The following is a 21,096-nucleotide window of genomic DNA, read 5'->3' as shown; positions in this document are numbered from 1 at the left end:
CTCTAGAAGGTCATGAATGTCTCAGTTAAATAGGAATTTTTAAATGAAAAGGAGTCTGTGAAAGTGCTCACCTCTGAGATTCTATAAATGCTGTGATCTAGCTTGGAAAGCATTACTGTTGCAGCATCTTCTAGTTTGTGAAAGCAAGGTGAATTTCTCAAAGGTTTCCTGAAAAAAATAACAAAGAAGTGGAACCTAACAGTGGAGTAATGGTGATCTCTAGACTTTGCTGTAAGAGGACTTGGCATTGTAGCCTTTGGGTCAAAGAAATAGCATCAGTGAAGGTTTCTCTCTCTCTGCCTGAATCATATACTTTATACAGATTTTTCATACTGGGAGGGAGGATGAGTGGATAGGTAGCAATCATTAAAATATTTGCTATATATGTTTCTGCTTTTCAGATGATAGCTCCATGAAAGAAAAACCTGCTGAAAAAAGTAAAGAGAAGAAAATGGTCAAGCCAGTACGAAAAGTCCAAAAGGTAGCACAGTTATCAAGTCCAGAATGCAAAACAGGTTGGTTTTCTCAATATCAGGCCCATCCTAAAGTTACATATCAGTGAAATGGCATCTACACGGAAATGAATGTTCTCATTATTCGACACATGCAAAAATTCAGTATATTTTATGTATCATTATTTTGTATATGTGTGTTTGATTGAGGTATAGTTGACATAGAGTAAGTTATACATATTAAGAATGTATAGTTTGATAAATCTTCATGTTTGTGTATACTCATCAAACCATATATTCACCATGATAGTGAACAATGCCCCCCTCCAATTTTCTTCTATCATTATTTTTAATAGAAATTAACCAGATTAAAGGTAATGATTTTTATGTAGTGAACTTATGACTGCAGCTAAGTTCCTTCATTCATTCTCATAAGAGAATAAATGTTGCACAAGAAAAGTCTGGCAGTCCATGCTAGTATGATCAGGCTGGACTCTGAATAAATCAAGAAGAGGGAAAAAGAGAATTCCCTAGTTCCATAGTGATTAACATTTCAGGCTTGATCCAGATTGCCTGGGATTTATAACCTGGCTCTGTCATGTCTAGCTTTGTTCCTTTGGTAAATAAGTTAATTTTGATGTCCTTTGGTTTCCCCATATGTAAATGGAAAAGCTTTAGTTACTTCTCCCGTAGGTTGTTGTGAGAACTAAAATAGTTAATACCAAAAGTACTCAATATAGTACCTGACACATGGTAAGCACTCAATTGTTAGGTGTAATTCCACTACTACTGATTATTATTATTTCTAGCTATATTGAAAATGGCTATTTAGTATGTCATATTTAAGTCAATGAGTAATTTGGGTCAAGAGAAAGTGGAGAAAGTTGGGAACTTGTCACTTTCAGTTTGGAGACATTCAAACATTCATTCATTATGCAAATATTTTTGAGCACTTGCTATATGTGAGGCACTGGGGTATTCTAAGCTTAGGCAATACAGTGGTAAGGAGGATGCACATAGCCCCTGCCCTCTTGGAACTTATAATCTTGTCAGGAAAAGAGTAGATATGTAGTTACAGTAAAGAGTAATGAATGTAAGATAGGGAACTTACGAAGTCTCATGGGAACATGGAATAGGAGTGACGGGGCACTGGTTTCTGACCAGGTGCTTGTTTTTCTGGTCATAGACTAATCAGAAGAGTGGCAAATAACTTACTTTGTGGCACCCATTGTTAACTGTAGATGTCATACAAGAATGATGCTGGCTGTATACAAATAAAAAAATAAAAACTTATAGGAACATGAATTATCTGAATGTAAACACTAATTCTTACATTAAAAAATATAACAAAGTATTTTTCATGTGATATTAGTTGTCAAGGGCATAGTTTGAAATGAAGCACTGGGACCACTATAACTTACAAATACTGATCTTGGATTGTATTTATCCAGTTTTGTGGTGGGCTAATTCCCATGTGTGTACTGTGGCAGTGACCAAGACAGAGAGTCATTAAACTGTATTAAAGCTGTATTAAGAGTTTATCTATAGTGAAAGTCCTCTTTTTCTACCAATGACTGCATGAGACTATTCCAGAAAGCCAGAATTCAGAAATAACCACCCAGCATATTTGGAAGCCAACATTTATAAATAACTACCCAGTATATTTGTGGTTGCTTGCTCTTGATTCAGAAAATTAAGCTGAAATTGAAGAGAAGTCTGCTCTCTCATTTTGCTTAAGAACATAAAGTTTCTTTTTTTTTTTTTTACAAAATGAAACAAAAGTTTATTTTCTGCAATACTTTCTGTAAATTACAAAGGCAAAATGCTAAACTACAGCATGTAACTTTTCAATATTTAACCAGAGCACTTGTAATAAATATGCATCCCGAAACAAGATAAAAGGCTACACTTTGTCAGGCGTCCTACCCTCCCAGCATTTCTGCTCAGGGGCGGGCGGGGGGTGGTTTTGTGTTTTCTTAAGTGCTGTGAGGGAAAGTCCTTTCACATAAAGTTTCTGTATAAATAGATTGAGCAATAGACTTAAAACCTTTTAAATGTTTTAGATAGACCGATTAAGGTTAATAACAAGGTACAAAAACATTTCTAAAGTAAATAGCACACATTTATAATTCATGTTTTTTAATAATAGATGTTTTCATTAAATGTATACTTCCATTTAAACTTTCAAATGAAACTCTAAATGGTATTTTTTTAAAATTATAAATCAATAAAATAGTATCACAGAAAGCTTGGAACATAGAAGAAGACAGATTAAAAACCACTGCCCTTACATAAACAAAGTACTAGTATTATTTTGTGTATTTCCTTACAGTAATTTAAAGATCAGTAGTAGGTGATTGTTGCCATTGTATCCGTAAAATTTTATCTTTTTCTCTTAGCATCTTACGACAAGAACATTTCTGTTATTTTCTTATAGAAATTGTAATTTGAAATGGCCACACAGTACTCCTTCTAATAGAAACATAGTTTAACTATCTACCATTCAATATTTAGGCTACTTCTGATATTATAAAAAATTATACAGTGAACATTTTCATTTATTTTTTTTCTTTCTGTTGGATACATTTCTATTACTTGGATTATTTGATCAAGGAAAATGAGCACTTTGACATATAATACTATTTTTTCTTTTTTTTAGAGAAACTATATCCATTGTTATTTCAACAAGCATGGTATAAGTATGATTTTTATAAGAGTGATTTTTATTGTAATTTTACCAGCTTTGGCTATGAATATAAAAGTATTTTCTTCTAATTTAATTAGGTTTAAAGTGCTACTTCATTATTTTCATTTCCATTACATTTCTTATATTGCTTTGCATTTAAACACTTTTACATATTTATTTCAGTTTTTTAAAATGGTTTCTATTTTGTAAATGGTCTTTCACGTCATTTTTTGTTTTTTATGTTACCATCTGTTTTGAAACAATGGTCTAATGTTAATTTTTTTACAATCTGAAGCTAATAAATGAAAATTTTTTCTCGTGGTAAACAGCTGTATTTATTGAAATATACTTTTATTTTTATGAAGTTTTATAATGAGGGCAATTTAAAGTGTTGATGATATTTGCTTTTTGAATGTCATTGTTTTATGCATTAAAAAGTAGTGTGTAGTTTTGTTATATATCTGTAAAATATAATGTGAAATTCCCTGTAATACCATCCCCTTCAAAGGTAATCACTGTTAACTATTTGTTATACGTTTCTTTAAATTTTTTTTCTATGCTTAGCTTAAGTCATTTGTTCATTCAGCAGACATTTAGCAGACACATTTTACTATGTGTCAGGTACTGTGCTAGTTTTGGTAAACCAAACACTTATTATAGTTAAGACATATTTTTGTTCTGTGCCAAATTGTTAGATTCAGTGCCCTGGTTCTTGAGGTTTCAGAAATCATTAGTATTTAGTACTTAACTTTCAAAGCATTTTACACTTATATTTGAGGTGTGTGGGTAAGTCAAGATTTAAACGAACTGTTCATTAATTTTGAGGACTTAAGTTTAAAAATAAAATTAGATTGTAAACCTTTTGACTTTGGTGTAAGATAAGCAAAAGATTAATTACAAATATGCGTATGGTTGAGTAAGATGTACTTTTTTTTTTTTACATCTTTATTGGAGTATAATTGCTTTACAGTGCTGTGTTAGTTTCTGCTATATAACAAAGTGAATCAGCTATATGTATACATATATCCCCATATCACCTCCCTCTTGAGCCTCCCCTATCCCACCCCTCTAGGTGGTCACAAAGCACCGAGCTGATCTCCTTGTGCTATACAGCTGCTTCCCACTAGCTATCTGTTTTACATTTGGTAGTGTATATATGTCAGTGCTACTCTCTCATTTCGTCCCAGCTTCCCCCCCGGCCCCATATCCTCAAGTCCATTCACTACGTCTGTGTCTTTATTTCCGTCCTGCCCCTAGGTTCATCAGAACCTTTTTTTTTTTTAGATTCCATATATATGTGTTAGCGTATGGTATTTGTTTTTCTCTTTCTGACTTACTTCACTCTGTGTAACAGACTTTAGGTCCATCTACCTCACTATAAATAATTCCATTTCACTTCTTTTTATGGCTCAGTAATATTCCATTGTATATATGTGCCACATCTTCTTTATCTATTCATCTGTCGATGGACACTTAGGTTGCTTCCATGTCCTGGCTGTTGTAAATAGAGCTGCAGTGAACATTGTGGTACATGTCTCTTGTTGAATTACGGTTTTCTCAGGATATATGCCCATTAGTGGGATTGCTGTGTTGTATGATAGCTCTATTTTTAGTTTTTTTTTTTTTTTTTTTTTTGCGGTATGCGGGCCTCTCACTGTTGTGGCCTCTCCCATTGCGGGGCACAGGCTCCGGACATGCAGGCTCAGCAGTCATGGCTCACGGGCCCAGCCGCTCCGCAGCATGTGGGATCTTCCCAGACTGGGGCACGAACCTGTGTCCCCTGCATCGGCAGGTGGACTCTCAACCACTGCGCCACCAGGGAAGCCCTATTTTTAGTTTTTTAAGGAACCTCCATACTGTTCTCCACAGTGGCTGTATCAATTTACATTCCCACCAACAGTACAAGAGGGTTCCCTTTTCTCCACACCCTCTCCAGCATTTATTGTTTGGAGATTTTTTAAGATGTACTTCTGAGAGCTAAAATTTAAGTTGCATATTCAATCCAATATATATATATATATATTTCTTTCTTTCTTTTTTTTTAGGTAGCAGTCATCTGATAAGTACATCTTCTTGGCGAAATGGACAAAAATTAGTAAAGAAAATTCTGGGACCTGCACCTAGAATAGAGCAAAAAGAGCGAAGAATAGCATCAAGTGACAGAAGTGGAAGAGAAAGAACTACTAAATCTGGTGAGTAATTAAATTAGTAAATTAAATTACTCAACCATTAAAATTGTTGAGCAAAACAATTAAAAATTGCTTGTGTAAGTACTTTGAGAGGTGAAAATACTCTTTTAAGAATGCTCTTAAGACTTTGCATTATAATTGTGAATGTAGCTCAAAAAAGAGGAAATTGGGCTTGTCTGTGGATAATTTCCATATATAGATGTTATGATGATCTTTATTAAGAATTCTGTTTGTGTTATATTAATTACATTTAGCTGTCATTATGAATAAATAGCAAAGCATCATGTAATCAAATCTTATTAGACCTTTAGAGAATCAAATCCAATCTGTCTTATCTCCACAGACATAAACACAGGTAGACATTCACAAGGTTGGATTTTTTTTTGTTGTTTGACAGATTAGGAAACAGGCCCTGAGAGAGAAGTGAGTTTTCTCAAGGGTATATACAGTCAGTGGGTGACAAAATCTGATCTAGATCCACAGGTCTTTAGTTTGACCCTCAAGTCCTTTGCTGTTTTCTTTTTGAACCATCTTGAGTGCCATTTGAAATAACTAGTTACTTTTTCACTAATGAGCAGTAATTTTGGGAAATGAAATATAAATACCTACAAGCCCGCTTTCCTTTTCAATGGCAAAAATTGGCCTGAATTTGAGCTTCTGGAATGGATTCAGTAAGAGATGCAATTTGGTATATAGAAGTCAATATATATTTTGTGTTTGTTCCTCTTTGCTTTCATCTAGCTTATAAATAAACTCACACCGTCCTTAGCCTAAATTTAAGCCACATCAACAAACATTTAGATGATAAAATGATTGTTTTTCTATATATTTAATTTTTTCTGTTATTCATTGGAGAGTTGTGGCAGCCTATAACATTGTCAGTCTTTTTTTTTGTTTTTGTTTTTTTACGGTACGCGGGCCTCTCACTGTTGTGGCCTCTCCCGTCGCGGAGCACAGGCTCCGGACGCGCAGGCTCAGTGGCCATGGCTCATGGGCCCAGCCGCTCCACGGCATGTGGGATCTTCCCGGACCGGGGCATGAATGCGTGTCCTCTGCATCGGCAGGCGGACTCTCAACCACTGCACCACCAGGGAAGCCCACATTGTCAGTTTTTTAACAACTATTTGAGGGTTTGGTGAGGGAGAGAAATAGTAACAATAAATATGCATATGAGAGAGAAATAGTAATTCTCTATTCATATTAATAGTTAAATATCCATATCAACAGCAAGATATGTCCTTATTTCAGAAATATTAAAAGATGCACTTTTTAAAAATGCCAAGGAAGTATAGTTTCTAAGAGTATGGAAATTCTTCTCTTACTGTTTTTCTTTCCTTCTAAAATATTACTTAGGAGACTTTATAGGATATTTGAATTAGAGTTTAAGATAAAGCGAAATTCCTAATTTTCTCCTTAGTGTGATAAATCTTAGGAATGAATATAGAATTTTAATACATCACTAACAGTTCATACTTTGTAGGGGGTCATATTGGAAGAGCAGAATCGGATCCCAGGTTGGATGTTTCACATAGACATCTTCCACGAAACTCAGAACGTTCAAGAAGTAGAGCTCGGTCAGAAAATAATGTAAAGAAAGTAGTTCCATCTCTTCCAGATAATAAACAGGAGGAAAATGCTGCCTTAAATAAGGACTTTTTACCTGTTGAAATTCGTGGAATTCTTGATGACCTACAGCTGGATTCAGCAGCTCAGGCTGCAAGGCAAGAGACAGAAGAGTTACAGAATCAGAAGCCATCAGCATCAATACAAGCTCCTAGGAGTCATAGCCCAATAAAAAGAAAACCTGACAAAATAACAGCTAATGAAGATCCCCCTGTTATTTCCAAAAAGCGTCACTATGATACAGATGAGGTACGACAGTACATTGTTAGACAGCAGGAGGAAAGGAAGAGGAAGCAAAATGAGGAGAAGAAGGCTCAAAAGGAGGCCACGGAACAGAAGAACAAACGATTACAGGAGCTCTACCGGAAACAAAAAGAAGCCTTTACGAAAGTGAAAAATGTGCCTCCTTCTGAGCCATCAGCAAATAGGCGACTGCAGGAAACTTACTCCAAATTACTTCTAGAAAAGTCATTGCTTGAAGAGCCAACTCATCAACATATGCAGGAAACACAGGTAATAGTAGTGACAGAAATACAAAGGGAAGTAATTCACGGTTAGGAAAAACTTACTTGCTATACTTTTTAATAATTACTCACCATTCCTAATATTCAGACATATGCTCAGACAGTATTTATAATAATGATGGCCTTTCATGAAGTTTATTCTAGATAAATCCGATTGAAAATAAGTGCTCAGTTAGTTTCCTAGAGTGATTGTTACTGATCTGTCTCATCACTGCTGTTAGTTATATCCTTGCCTAGTTTTTACTGTATTACTGAGCAAAGTTAGACTGTATTAATAATGAAAAGCCCAGTTTTGTTATCTGTGTTGAAATTAGAGAATATCCTACTTTAGTGTGCTGATTTTATGACTATTGCTGTTGTTTTTAAGGATAAGAATAACATTTGAGTTTGTACCGTATACCATATACTGTTTTAAATGTTTTACAGGCTTAAGTTTCAGTAAATTCTCACAACCCTGAGAAGGGTAGGTACTACTAGTATTTCCACTTATTAGGTGAAAAAACTGAGGTTTAGAAAGAGTATTATTTCCTCCGAATTATGCAGTGTTAGGTGCCTTTGTTGGATTTCAAGTGTAATTTTGCTGTTAACTGTAATGGCTGCTTTTAAGACAAACTAAATTTGAATTGGTTTTATTTGAGAGAAAAAAGCTCCTGCATTTTGTGATCTTTGTAAAGTTGAAGCAACTTAATATTTATCTTATGTGCTCCTTGAATATATCTTTATGATGGGAGTCAGATAACTTTGATGTCCTTTTTTCTTAGACCAGACCAGGGTATCAGCCATCTGGAGAATCTGACAAAGAGAACAAAGTGCAGGAACGTCCCCCAAGTGCATCTTCCAGTAGTGACATGTCTCTGTCAGAACCTCCACAGCCTCTTGCAAGGTAAAAAGGGGAGAATGAAAGATGATTAAGGTTCTTCTTTCCACGATATTAGTATAGTGGTCTATGCTCAGTGAATTTTATTGATTGGCCTTCTTGTGAAGAAGAGGTTTATTTAGAAATTGGTTAATATCTTCTGATGGATACTTAAGCATGGTATACATCTATACTTACTGCATGCTCTATTCTGTTGTTCAACTCTTGCCTGTTCTTTAATATCTGGTGTAAATATCAGTTCCTCCTGGGGATCACCTGCAGTTGGAAGCACTCTTGCCTTCTCTGACGTAAACACAGATAAATGTTTGTCAGATAAATGAATCACAGTGAAATTAATATTTTTAAGTATTTGTGTTGAATATTTTTCAAAAGGCATTTCTGTATCCGTAACTATTCAAAATTTCTTCATATGACTCTTGTATCAACATATCTTACCTCTCAAAAACTATATTTGGATATGCATATGAACACACGGACAAGGACTAAAAAGGGATTTGATTTGAATTCAGATTGGTGAATGAGGGCTATTTTACCTTAAATTAAGAAAAAAAAATTTTTTTGCTGTAAAGTGTGCAGTAAAGTAAAAAGAAAAAAATAACAAAAAAAGCCTATTTGTCCATGAAAGTTAAGATGATTTTCAGATTACATGGTTATAAGTTATACTTTGAAATAACCGTTTTGGGAATAAAAATCAAGTCACTTAACCAGTTTTGGGTTAATACATATGATCCTCTCGCCCCCTTCACCTCCCAAGAGAATAATAATATTGATAAAAATAGCTAACATTTATTGTTTGTTACGTTTCAGGCTCTGATCTAAGTACTTTGCCTATATCATTTTATGTAATCCTTGTAGTTCTTTGAGTTCTCTCAGTTAGTTTATGCTTAAAAGCACAGCATTTCTTTTCCTTGCCCTTCATGTTCCATCATTCTGCATTAGCTACCTGGAAAACTCCAAATTACCTATCTGACCTTGAAGACCTTGAAGATCTAGCTCAAAAATCAATTTCCTTGGCTATCAGAGTTCATTGTTCCCTATCTATACCCTATTCAACTTTATATATCTTTATATTAGTACTTAATGACATCGTGTTTAGCTGTTTATTAGTCTCTCATCCCTGCTAGATCTTCTGAAACTGAAGAGTAAGGATTAGGTCATAACTGGATTAAATCTTTCCATTTTTGTGTACTGCTATTCCTCTACCATCAACACAGAGCCTGCCACAAAATTGTCATTCTAAATACTTGAATTTAAAGATCTTGGGCTTTTACTCAGCAGTACCTCTTTATTTATAACTTCCTTTGTATTTGTTTCTACCAGTTTAATTTGGGCACTAATAACCTCATACCTTGCGTTTGTGATAGTCTATATTCTGTGATATAGAATCTATTCACTAGTCTTCCTTTATTCTGCTTTCATAGCAGTCATTCAATATACAAGACTGCTACCACATAACCTTCAACCAAACCTTGTACTACATGCCTTTCATTTCCCTTATCACCCTGGTTACCCTCCTCCAGATGATTTTTTTTTAACTTAATTGGTAGGACTTCATATTTATTCATACTAGTTTGGTCTAAGGTTGCAGCCTGTCTAAATAACTTTGAATCATAATTCGATAATTTGGGTTAGGCATGCCTCCTAACTTTCTGTCATCTACAAATTTGATAAGCATGTCTTCATGTCATCATCCAAAAATAATGGACAAGACCAAGGACAACACCTCATGTTATTTTTTTCTAAGGATCTTCTTAATAGTTAACACCAGTCTTTAACCTTTGTATAGTATTCCTTAATATACAGGGAGGTTGTCTATAATCTGGAAATATAAGTGAATTATATAATGTCATCTAGGGCATCTTTATTCTGTTTCTAGCCTTTAAGGACGCCCTATCAATTTTTCTTAGAACTAGATTGTAATAATCTCATTTCTTTAGTATGTACAATGTTAAACATAACTGTTTGGTGTTTATTAAATATGTGTTGATTAGAGTAATATCATGCCTACAATCTTAAGCATTTCTCTTTTATGTAACATTATTTTTAAAGAGAAAGGTAGAGCCAATATTGTAAAAAATTTTGTCCACAGAGTTTTAAGGGTTATAATGCCTTCTCCTCAATAGTTTAAAAAATGTGTCTTAGTTGAAGAAAGCTGTTTACAAAACAGTATGTATGATAAGATTTCATTTTCATGAAAATAACATGAAACATACACGTAGAAAAACGTTTAGAAAGATATAATTCTTTTTTAAAATATTTATTTATTTATTTACTTATGGCTGCATTGGGTCTTCATTGCTGTGTGCAGGCTTTTCTCTAGTTGGGTCGAGCAGGGGCTGCTCTTCATTGCAGTGCACGGGCTTCTCATTGCGGTGGCTTCTCGTTGCAGAGCACGGGCTCTAGGCACGTGGGCTTCAGTAGTTGTGGCACGCAGGCTCAGTAGTTGTGGCACACGGGCTTAGTTGCTCTTCAGCATGTGGAATCGTCCTGGACCAGGGCTCAAACCCATGTTCCCTGCATTAGCAGGCGGATTCTTAACCACTGTGCCACCAGGGAAGTCCTAGAAAGATATAATGAAATAGTGATAGTGCCTCTTTCTCATTGGTTAGCTATGAGTGATCTTTATCTTTTTTATCCTTTGTCTGTCTGTCTTTTTTTGTGTGTGTGTGTGTGTGGTTTTTTTTTTTAATTTTTTTTTATTAGTTTCTGCTTTATAACAAGGTGAATCAGTCATACATATACATCCGTTCCCACATCCCTTCCCTCATGCATCTCCCTCCCTCCCACCCTCCCCATCCCACCCCTCCAGGCGGTCACAAAGCACCGAGCTGATCTCCCCGTGCTCTGTGGCTGCTTCCCACTATCTATCTACCTCACGTTTGGTAGTGTATACATGTCCATGCCTCGCTTTCGCTTTGTCACAGCTTACACTTCCCCCTCCCCATATCCTCAAGTCCATTCTCAACTAGGTCCGTGTCTTTATTCCCGTTTTACCCCTAGGTTCTTCATGACATTTTTTTTTTAATTCCATATATATGTGTTAGCATACGGTATTTGTCTTTCTCTTTCTGACTTACTTCACTCTGTATGACAGACTCTAGGTCTATCCACCTCATTACAAATAGCTCAGTTTCGTTTCTTTTTATGGCTGAGTAATATTCCATTGTATATATGTGCCACATCTTCTTTATCCATTCATCCGATGATGGACATTTAGGTTGTTTCCAGCTCCGGGCTATTGTGAATAGAGCTGCAATGGACATCTTTTTTTTTTTTTTGCAGTGGCTATGCATTACTCTTATAATCAGAAAAAACAACACTTAAAAAAAAGGGCTTAGTTATGAGGTCCTGTGTTAACTAACATATTGTAACTTTCATTTCCAGAAGGGATTTGATGGATCCTACATGGATGCAGCCTGACAGACTGAGTCCACGAGTCCACCATTCTCAACCACAGCCTCTTGTTGGAACAGCTGGAAATTTACTTTCCCATCTCTTGAGTCTAGAGCATGTAGGAATTTTGCATAAGGATTTTGAATCCATTTTACCAACTAGGAAGAATCATAATATGGCTTCAGGGCCATTAACTTTTACACCTCAACCATATCTGACCTCACCAGCTGCTCATCCAGATGCCTTGTTAAAACCTAGTGCTAGCCAATATAAGAGTAAACTGGATCGTATTGAAGCCTTGAAAGCAACAGCTGCTTCTTTGTCCAGCAGGATTGAAAGTGAAGCTAAGAAATTAGCTGGGGCTAACATTAACTATGGGTCAGTATGGAACACTGAGTATGATGTGCAGCGAACACCCCAAGAAGATGGACATTGGACCAAGGCTATAAGTCCACCTGTGAAAGAAGATGCAGAAGATGTTTTCTCTGCTCGAATTCAAAAGATGCTGGGAACCTGTGTGTCTCATGCAACTTTTGATGATGATCTTCCTGGTGTAGGCAACCTTAGTGAATTTAAAAAGCTTCCTGAGATGATAAGACCTCATAGTGCCATATCAAGCTTCAGAATGAGATCCCCTGGTCCCAAACCAGAAGGGCTGCTGGCACAATTGTGTAAGAGGCAGACTGACTGTTCTAGCTCTGATATGCAAGCTTGTTCTCAAGACAAAGCCAAAATGTCTCTTGGTTCCAGCACAGATTCAGTGAGTGAAGGGCCTCTTCTTAGTGAGGGTAGTCTCTCTGAAGAAGAGGGAGGTCAAGATGGACGGTCCCCTTTGAAGTTAGCAGAAATCTTAAAAGAAAAGGAATTTTGTGCTGGAGAAAGAAATGCTTATGAACCCATCAAAGAGTTTCAGAAGGAAGCTGAAAAATTTTTGCCACTCTTTGGGCCCATAGGTGGTACACAAAGCAAAGGACCATGGGAAGAATTGGCAAAGGGAAGTCCACATAGTGTCATTAATATTTTTACAAAATCATATAAATTATATGGAAAAGGTGAGAAAAATAAGTAACCCTTGTAATATTTGTATGTTATCTTAAGATAAATTATTTCATAATTCTGTACAAGATAATACTTAACTATAAATTTTCATCATTCATTACAAGGATTGTAGAGATTTATTATTGTCCAAATTAATCTGAGTTATCCGCAAGCTTCAACTAGAGTATTCTAATTTAATCTTTAAAATTTTAGTTTTTAGCTGTTATTGTCATAAAACAATGGTTGGTGGTTATAGAAATTTTGGTCTAATTTAAAGAAATTCATAGGTGATGTTCAGGATTGGTATGTATCAAGTGTATACTAGGTTTACTGTGACCAGAGTTATATATTTAGATAGAAAATAAGTATATTTCTTAAAACAGTGATTTGTGTGTGAATCACTGGGAATATAGTGGTCAAGAATTGAGAGGGGCAACTGCAGTAACATTTCTAATGTGGAAACAGATCTATTACTGTTTGTCAAAACTAATTTTTAAAAACAGACTTTGAGAGTAGTGTAGCTATATATTTGGGTCCTGAAACAATAACTTTTAAAGTTCCCTTCTTATCCCTGAAATCCTGCAACACAACTTTTCCTTTTCTGTGGTGGCCTCAATTCCTTCAAGTCCCTTTCTCTGTTCTTCTTCTGTAGGTGGATTCTACACATCTTATGCTAGTATAACCTTAGAATTCCCAGGTTAGAGAGTGAGGCTGAGCCCTAAGTCAGCCGTGGATACTGTGGTTTTTCATTTCCATTCTACATAGTGAGCAACTTATCTGACAAATGAATTGATTTCGTCTGTTCAGCTTATGCTTAATTGGGTATCCCATTGCATTTTCCTAGAATTTATATTTAGCCACTTCGGTATGATCTTGTGCAGACCTATATGTGCTATTGATCTCTTTTGTTTAACACTTATTTCTATAGGTGATAATTTTAAAGTTCTGTGGATATTAAAGTTCTTTTGGTTATAGCAAAGTGCTTTTAAATCAACACCCTCCATTTTTTTTCGCAAGAAAGTTGGATTTTTTCTTAAATCCTTCTGTTAGATTTTCATTAAGATATTATACTGAAATGTTTAGAGTTGAAATGATCTGTTATTTGGGATTTGTTTCAAAGTAATATTTGGGGAGAGTTACAGATGGAGGGAATAGGAAGTTTAATTGAAACTAGATCAGTCATGTATTGATAATTGTTAAAGGTGGGTGATGGATGCACTGGTTTCATTATATGATTCTCCCTACTGTCATGTATGTTTGAAAATTTCCCTAATAAAAAGTTAAAAATGTATTGTTAGGTCTAAAGATAACTTGAAAAGAAGCCCTAATGAAAGCCCTAATGAAAGAATGAAAAAGCCCTAATGAAAGCCCTAATGAAAGCAAACTAAAATGTCCCTAAATCCGTGTTGTTAATCTCCAGGTTATGGAATGCGTTGCTTATAGTTTTTTAAATTTTTGTTTTAAAACACATTTCAATTATTACTTTTGACAGGATTTGAAGACAGGTTGGAAAGAGGAACATCAGCATCACGGCCTTTGAATGCCATCACAACCCCTCTAAGCAGCATTTCATATGAAGATGATTTTGTCTCCTCTGCAGGGAGTGGGACTTTGACAGAAAAAAAGTCAGCTCTTGAACCCAAGTAAGAAGAATATGTTGACAATATGGAGCAAAATCTGAAGAGTGAGAAAAATGTACAAATGAGAACTATGGTCTGAATATTTGTCAAATTTTCCTTGTTTAAAGATAGCATAGTGGTTATTAAGAGAGTGGGCTCTGGATCCAGACTGTGTGGGTTTAAATACTGGCTCTCCTAATTATTAGTTCTTTGTCTTTGGGCATATTGCTTAATTTCCCTGTGCCTCAGTTTTCTTCTCTGTTAAAGTGTTATGAATATTCAGTGAAATACAAAGTATGTAGAACAGGGCCTGGCACATAATAAGCAAAATACAGGTTGTTAAATCAATCTGTGAATCCCCAGTAGAGGTTAGTATTGGGAAAACTATCCCATGGTATATTAATGTGAGATGATTAAGAAATGGTTTTCTGTGATAGAATTGAAGATGACTAGATAGACCCTTGACTTCATGATCCTAAGTAATCAGTAAATTTTTTTATAATTGGGATAACATCTAAAATTTTGCAAATCTTTGAAAAATAACAATATTATAACATTAATATTTATTGAGCACTTAATGTACAAGGCACTGAGAGGACTGAGTGGGCTTTACCTGTATTAACTCATTCTTACAATAGCCTGATATAAGTATTTTTGTTATTATTCCTACTTGAGAGAGGAAACTGAAGCACTAAGGTTGTTACTTGTACAGCATCATATAGTAAGTGAATCAGATTTTGCCAGAGAATTTCCTCCCTAAATTTTGTTACCATATAAAATAATCTATAATTACTCACATGCAGTATAACTTTCTTCACAAATTACAAGTTGTAATGCACATAAAATTATTGGATGATCTTTTAAAAATTAGTTATATCTAGCTGGATTAATGAAAATAAGTATTATTAAGATTATAGCAGGAGAAATATAATTTTAAATTTTGAACTTTAAAGAAAAGACTAATTTTTAAATCAAGACTTGCAAGGATTTAATTGTGTTGACATTTAATATCACCAGTCAATATGATTTATTGCATTTTATTTCTCACTTGAAGTAGAGCATATTAAATTATTGTTCCCTATAAGATTATCAGAAGGAAGTTAATAAATTATAAATTTGAATAGAAATTGAGGCCACATTTTTCAGTATCCAACATTATATTTTTTTTCTTTTATGTGTCTGAATTACCCATTTTTATTGGTTTCACTTCAGTAAAAAACTGCCTGAGACTTTTCTCAGTAATAAATTGAGCCATAGGGAATAATCCAGGTTTCTGGTAGTAAGAAACCAAGAAAAGTGGAAAGCATGTTTGATTATAGTTATATTCTCCTTGTGACTAAATAGATTTTAAAATATTTATAGTTTGAGCTGTGATTTGAAACTTTTTATTTCTTGCTTTAACCACTATTACTTATTCTTTGACAGTACTGGTAGTAACAGTTTAGGCATTCAGGAGGATCATTCTAGCAGAAAGTCAGCCTATGATCTTTCCTCTGTGGATGTTGCCTCCCAGCACTCATCAGGGGCCCAGTCTGCTGCGTCGTCTCATTCATCTTCTTCTAAAGGAAAGAAAGGAAAAAAGGAAAAGATAGAATGTAAGTGGAATTTTACATGGTAATTTTTTTCTCTTACCAGTGACTTTGTGATAGTGATCTAAAGTTCTGATTTCATTTCATAAGTTAGATGAATTTCTTTATGATAATATAATTGGCTTTCATATTTATCATTACAAATACCTTTTGATATATGACATTATAAATCTTACACTTAGTACAAAAGGAATACATTAACAATGATAAAAAATTAAGGATTGTAGATAAATAATCATGCAAGAAACATAAATCCCTATTGATTCTTCTGCTCAGAGGTAACTACTATTAATGTTTTTGGTGCCTATTTTTCCAGTATATACATAAAATCAGGCATACTCCCACATACATTTTTATTTAAAAAACAAGTGAAATCATATTGTCTTGCAAGTGCTTTTTAAAAAACTTTATATCATGTACATTTCTGAGTGTTATTAAATAAATATAATACTCAAGTTTCCTTATCTATAAAATGAAGATGATAATAGATGCTTTATATGGTAATTTCGAAGCTTACATGTATAATGTGTACATCTCATTTGCTCTGTAAGCCTAGAGGTGAGAAGATAACAGTAATTAGGCAAAGGCTTCTTAAGCTCACCGGATGGTCCCTAGGGAATGATTTTGCCTCCAAAATTCTTTTTTCTGATAGTAAAAAATTGCTCATTGAGTTAAAAAAAAAAAAAAAAAGGGGAAGGAGAAATCTGTAAATATAGAAAATATTTAAAAATTAAAAATCACCTGTATTCCCTCTACCTAGAGATAACCAATGTTAACCTTTTTTTAGATTTTATTTTAGTTTATTGTGGTAAAATATACATAATGTAAACTTCATCATTTTAACCATTTTCAAGTGTACAATACAGTGCTGTTAAGCACATTCACAGTGTTGTACAACCATCGTCATTACCTAATTCCAGAACTTTTTCATCATCCCATGCTGAAACTCTGAACCCATTAAACAGTAATTTCCCTTTCCTGCCTTCCCTGAGCCCCTGTTAACCACTGTTCTACTTTCTGTCTCTATGAAATTGACTACTCTAGGTACTTCATATAAGTGGCATCATGCAATATTCGTCTTTGTGTGTCTGGCTTATTTCATTTCACATAACATCTTCAAATTTCATCCGTGTTGTAGCATGTGTCAGAATATCCTTCCTTTTTAAGGCTGAATAATATCCCATTATATGTATTTACCACGTTTTGTGTATTCTTTCATCTGTTGATGGATATCTTGGTTGTTTCAACCTTTCGGCTATTGGGAATAATGTGGACGTGAACACTGATGTACAAATACTGTTTGAATCCCTACTTTCAGTTCTTTTGTGTGTATACCCAGTTGTAGACTTGCTGGATCAAAAGGCATGTCTATATTTATTTTTTTGAGGAGCTGCCATACAGTTTTCCATAGCAGCTACAACCTTTTACATTCTCACCAGTAGTGCACAAGGGTTCCAGTTGCTCCACATACATACTAAAATAACCCTTGTTGTTTTCTGGGTTTTTTTTTTTTTTTTTTGAAGAACAGACATTCTAATGGATGTGAAATATTAACATTTTTAGTAAGAATCCTTACAGACAATCAGTAGGCGTATGTAAATAGAAAACGTTACATGTACAAGATCACATTTTATGTGATTTTTTTTTCTGTTAATGGGTTACAGATACCTTTCTGTGTTAGTAAATATGGATAACCCTTTGTAGTGAGTACCTAGTGTTCTGTTATTTGAATATATTGTAATTTATTTAGCCAATTCCCCATTGCTAGACATTTAGGTTCTTTTTTTTTTCCCCTATTATAAACACTGCTGCATTGAATAGCCTTACAAATGCATCTTTATGCATTTGATCTGGTTCTTTCCTTTAAGAGAAAATCCTAGAAGGGAGATAATGGGACACTGAGTATGCCGTGCTTAAAATCTGGATACATTTTGCCAAATAGCTCTTCAGAAAGCTAGTGCCACTTTATACTTCCAATGTGAGAGTGCTAGGAATAGATTCTTTTTTAATCATTAATCTAGTATAATTCTCTTGCAGATTGGAAGTGTTCTGAAAGTCTTTGGCAGGAACATTAGACATCATTTTATCAACACTTCCCAAAGCCTGTCTTTTCTTGTGAAATACTGATTCAGTGCAATAGGCTGTTTCATAAGTATTCTGAGGATAAAAGAGCTCCATGGTTCCATAAACTTGGGAAAAGCTTTTAGAGTGAAACAGGCTTCTTTCTTGCAGGATTTATCAACACTTTTATTTTTTTTCTTTTAATTTTTTTCAGCTGTATTAAGGGATAATTGATAAATAAAATTGTAAGGTAATTAAAGTGTACATCGTGATGATTTGATATACATATATATTGTGAAAGAATTCCTTCCATCTAGTCCGTTAACTAACACATCCATCACTATATATATATATTGGTGAGAACATTTAAGTTCTACTGTCTTAGCAAATTTCAGTTATACGATACGGTGTTATCAACTACAGTAACCATGTTATACATTAGATCCTTGGACCTTATTTATCTTACAGCTGAAAGTTGGTAACCTTTTACCAATATCTCCCTATTTCCTCTACCCCTGACAACTACTTTTCTACTCTGTCCTTTTACGAGTTTGGATTTTTTAGATTCCACATATAAGTGATATTATACAGTATTTGTCTTCCTCTGTCTGACTTATTTCACTTAGCACAGTGCCCTCAAGGTCCATCCATGTTGTCACAAATGGCAGGATGTCCTTCTTTCTCATGGTCGAATAATATTCCATTGTATATGTACCACCCCTTTATCCCTTCATCCATTGATGGATGGTTGTTTCCATATTTTGGCTGTTGTGAATAATGCTGCAGTGAACATCAGAGTGCATATATATTTTCAAATTAGTGTTTTCATATTCTTTGGATAAAATCCCAGAAGTGGAATTGCTGGATCATATGGTAGTTCTACTTTAGTTTTTTGAAGAACCTCCATACTGTTTTCCCTTTAGAAAACTGTCTATTCAGTTCCTTTGCCCATGTTTTAACTGGATTGTTTGCTATTGAGTTGTGTGAATTCTTTATGTATTTTGGATATTAAGCCCTTATCAGGTATATGATTTGTAAGTATTTTACCATAGGTTGTCTTTATTTTGTTGATGAAGACAAAATGTGGAAGTTTTTTAGTTTGATATAGTCTCACATATTTATTTTTGCTTTTGGTGCTTGTGCTTTTGGTGTTCATCAACACTTTTAATGTGCTAATATGGATTATTTATTTTAGGATGAGGATGAGGCTATAGTATGAAGTATTTTTCAAATTTATTTGACCACAGAATCTGTTCTTCAATCAGCATATTACATTAGAATTGAGCAGAATACATTTTGGGAAATGCTGATCTTGCTCAAAAATGCCGATCTTTGTTATGTTAGTGACTCACCTAAGGTTACTAACTAGTTACTGGCGAAGCCTAGATTCTGGCTTCTAACTCCTAAATCAAGTGTACCTTCTACTGCAATATATTGTACAAGTTAAGATACCATGATATATTAAATATATGAGTATATAGACAATATGATTCAGTATAGGTTTTAAAAATTATAATCTAAAACTTGGTTAGGTGAAATACAGGTACTGTCTTTGGCTTTCACTTTCCCTGATCCCTCTCACAATGCCTTAAAAAAAAAAAACATATATTTTACTTTCCACAGCATCAACTTAAACTTAGTACTTTATCCCAAAGTTCTAAGATGTATAAATTTTGTTGTATATGCTCCATCTGGTGGTGAAAAAGATTGTCTGCATGCTCACTCAGCTCCTTCCCAATGTAGTTGAAAATAGTTGGTAGATTAAAGTGGTAATCATAAGAAAAAATTATTTATCTTAATTTAACTTTAAAACATATAAATATACTTTCCTTTGGCAGTCTTTTAAACTGTGGGCAAACGTTTTCTTTGTATATAGGTCCCTTGTTTGGAGTTTAGATCTTTCTTGCTTAGACCATTGTATTGTCTACAATTTCTAGTTTTTTGAAATCAAGAACAATTTTTCAATTGTGTATTTTTGAAAAAATATATTAAATGAATGAAGTATTTTTATTATAAGAGTACGTCTGTATTATGGAAAATTTAGAGATAAACAGTATTAATAGCTTACTTCTAGCCTAGGGATCATGAATAGATTTTAGATTATAGAATCCTTTCTCATTGATTAATAATCGTCTAGATTATTTGTGTGTTTTTCTCCCCATTATGATAATGCAGTCAGCATATTTGATTCATTGTATATATCTTTACATAGCTTCCTAGGATGAATTACTATGAGTCAGGTGGAATTTCTGAGTCAAGGGCTTGGCTGGAAAATGATTTTTATATATTTTTTGAGTTGTCCTCAAGAAAGGATATATGAGTTTGCACTCCCATGAAAATGGTGTACGAGTATTATTTCCTGTGTGTACTGAATGACCCTCAAGGTTTCATTACTTTAAAAATATTTGCTAATCTAATAATGAAAAATGGCATCTCATTGAAGTGATTTGCATTTCTTTGATTGATAGTTGGGTTTGATATTTCTCATACGGTAAGACTGTTCTCATTTTTCCTTTTTTAAACCAAATTTTAATGAAAAATTGTTACCTCATTACTATCACTACAGCATAATATAGCATAATTTTTAAATTTACCTATTGTTTATTGGTAAAAATAGCTAACATAAAATTTGCTATTTTAACCATTTTTAAGCGTACCATTCAGTGGCGTTAAATTTATTCACACTGTTTGCAACGAAGTTTCACTACCATAGGTCTCCAGAACGTCTTCATCATCCTGTACTGAAACTCTGTACCTATTAAACAGTGACTCCCTATTCCTCCTTCTCCAGCCCCTGGCAGCCACCGTTCTGCTTTCTGCCTCTATGAATTTGACTAGGAAATTTAACCATTGTTAAGTGTCCAGTTCAGTGGCATTAAGTTCATTCACGCTTTTGTGCAACTATCACCATTTTATCCATCTCCACAACTGTTTCGTTATCCCAGACTGAAACTCTATACCCACTAAATAATAACTCTCATTTTCTCCTCCCTTTAGCCCCTGGTAACAGCTGTTCTACTTTGTGCATCTCTATGAATTTGCCTA

The 21,096-nt window shown here is 34.3% G+C and overlaps 1 protein-coding gene across 2 annotated transcripts in view; it reads left to right on the top strand.

The window, feature by feature from the left end:
• The window catches only part of CEP350 (centrosomal protein 350), a gene marked incomplete at its 5' end in the record, with an annotated part of 126,533 nt that overhangs the window by 15,126 nt on the left and 90,311 nt on the right, over positions 1-21,096 (top strand). The window contains 7 exons of one of the 2 annotated variants that reach the window (XM_079726989.1): positions 402-519; positions 5,188-5,330; positions 6,808-7,463; positions 8,236-8,357; positions 11,736-12,796; positions 14,275-14,425; positions 15,827-15,996. In XM_079726989.1, coding sequence (XP_079583115.1) covers positions 402-519; positions 5,188-5,330; positions 6,808-7,463; positions 8,236-8,357; positions 11,736-12,796; positions 14,275-14,425; positions 15,827-15,996 — 2,421 coding nt within the window. The remainder of the gene's footprint in view (positions 1-401; positions 520-5,187; positions 5,331-6,807; positions 7,464-8,235; positions 8,358-11,735; positions 12,797-14,274; positions 14,426-15,826; positions 15,997-21,096) is intronic. The other variant, XM_079726990.1, reaches the window with a different exon arrangement.

The sequence above is a fragment of the Hyperoodon ampullatus genome, assembly GCF_949752795.1.
Source record: "Hyperoodon ampullatus genome assembly, chromosome: 2".
NCBI classification, from domain to species: Eukaryota; Metazoa; Chordata; class Mammalia; order Artiodactyla; family Ziphiidae; genus Hyperoodon; species Hyperoodon ampullatus.
The sequence above is the reverse complement of the archived record's forward strand: the minus strand, read 5'-3'. Positions and strand labels throughout refer to the sequence as shown.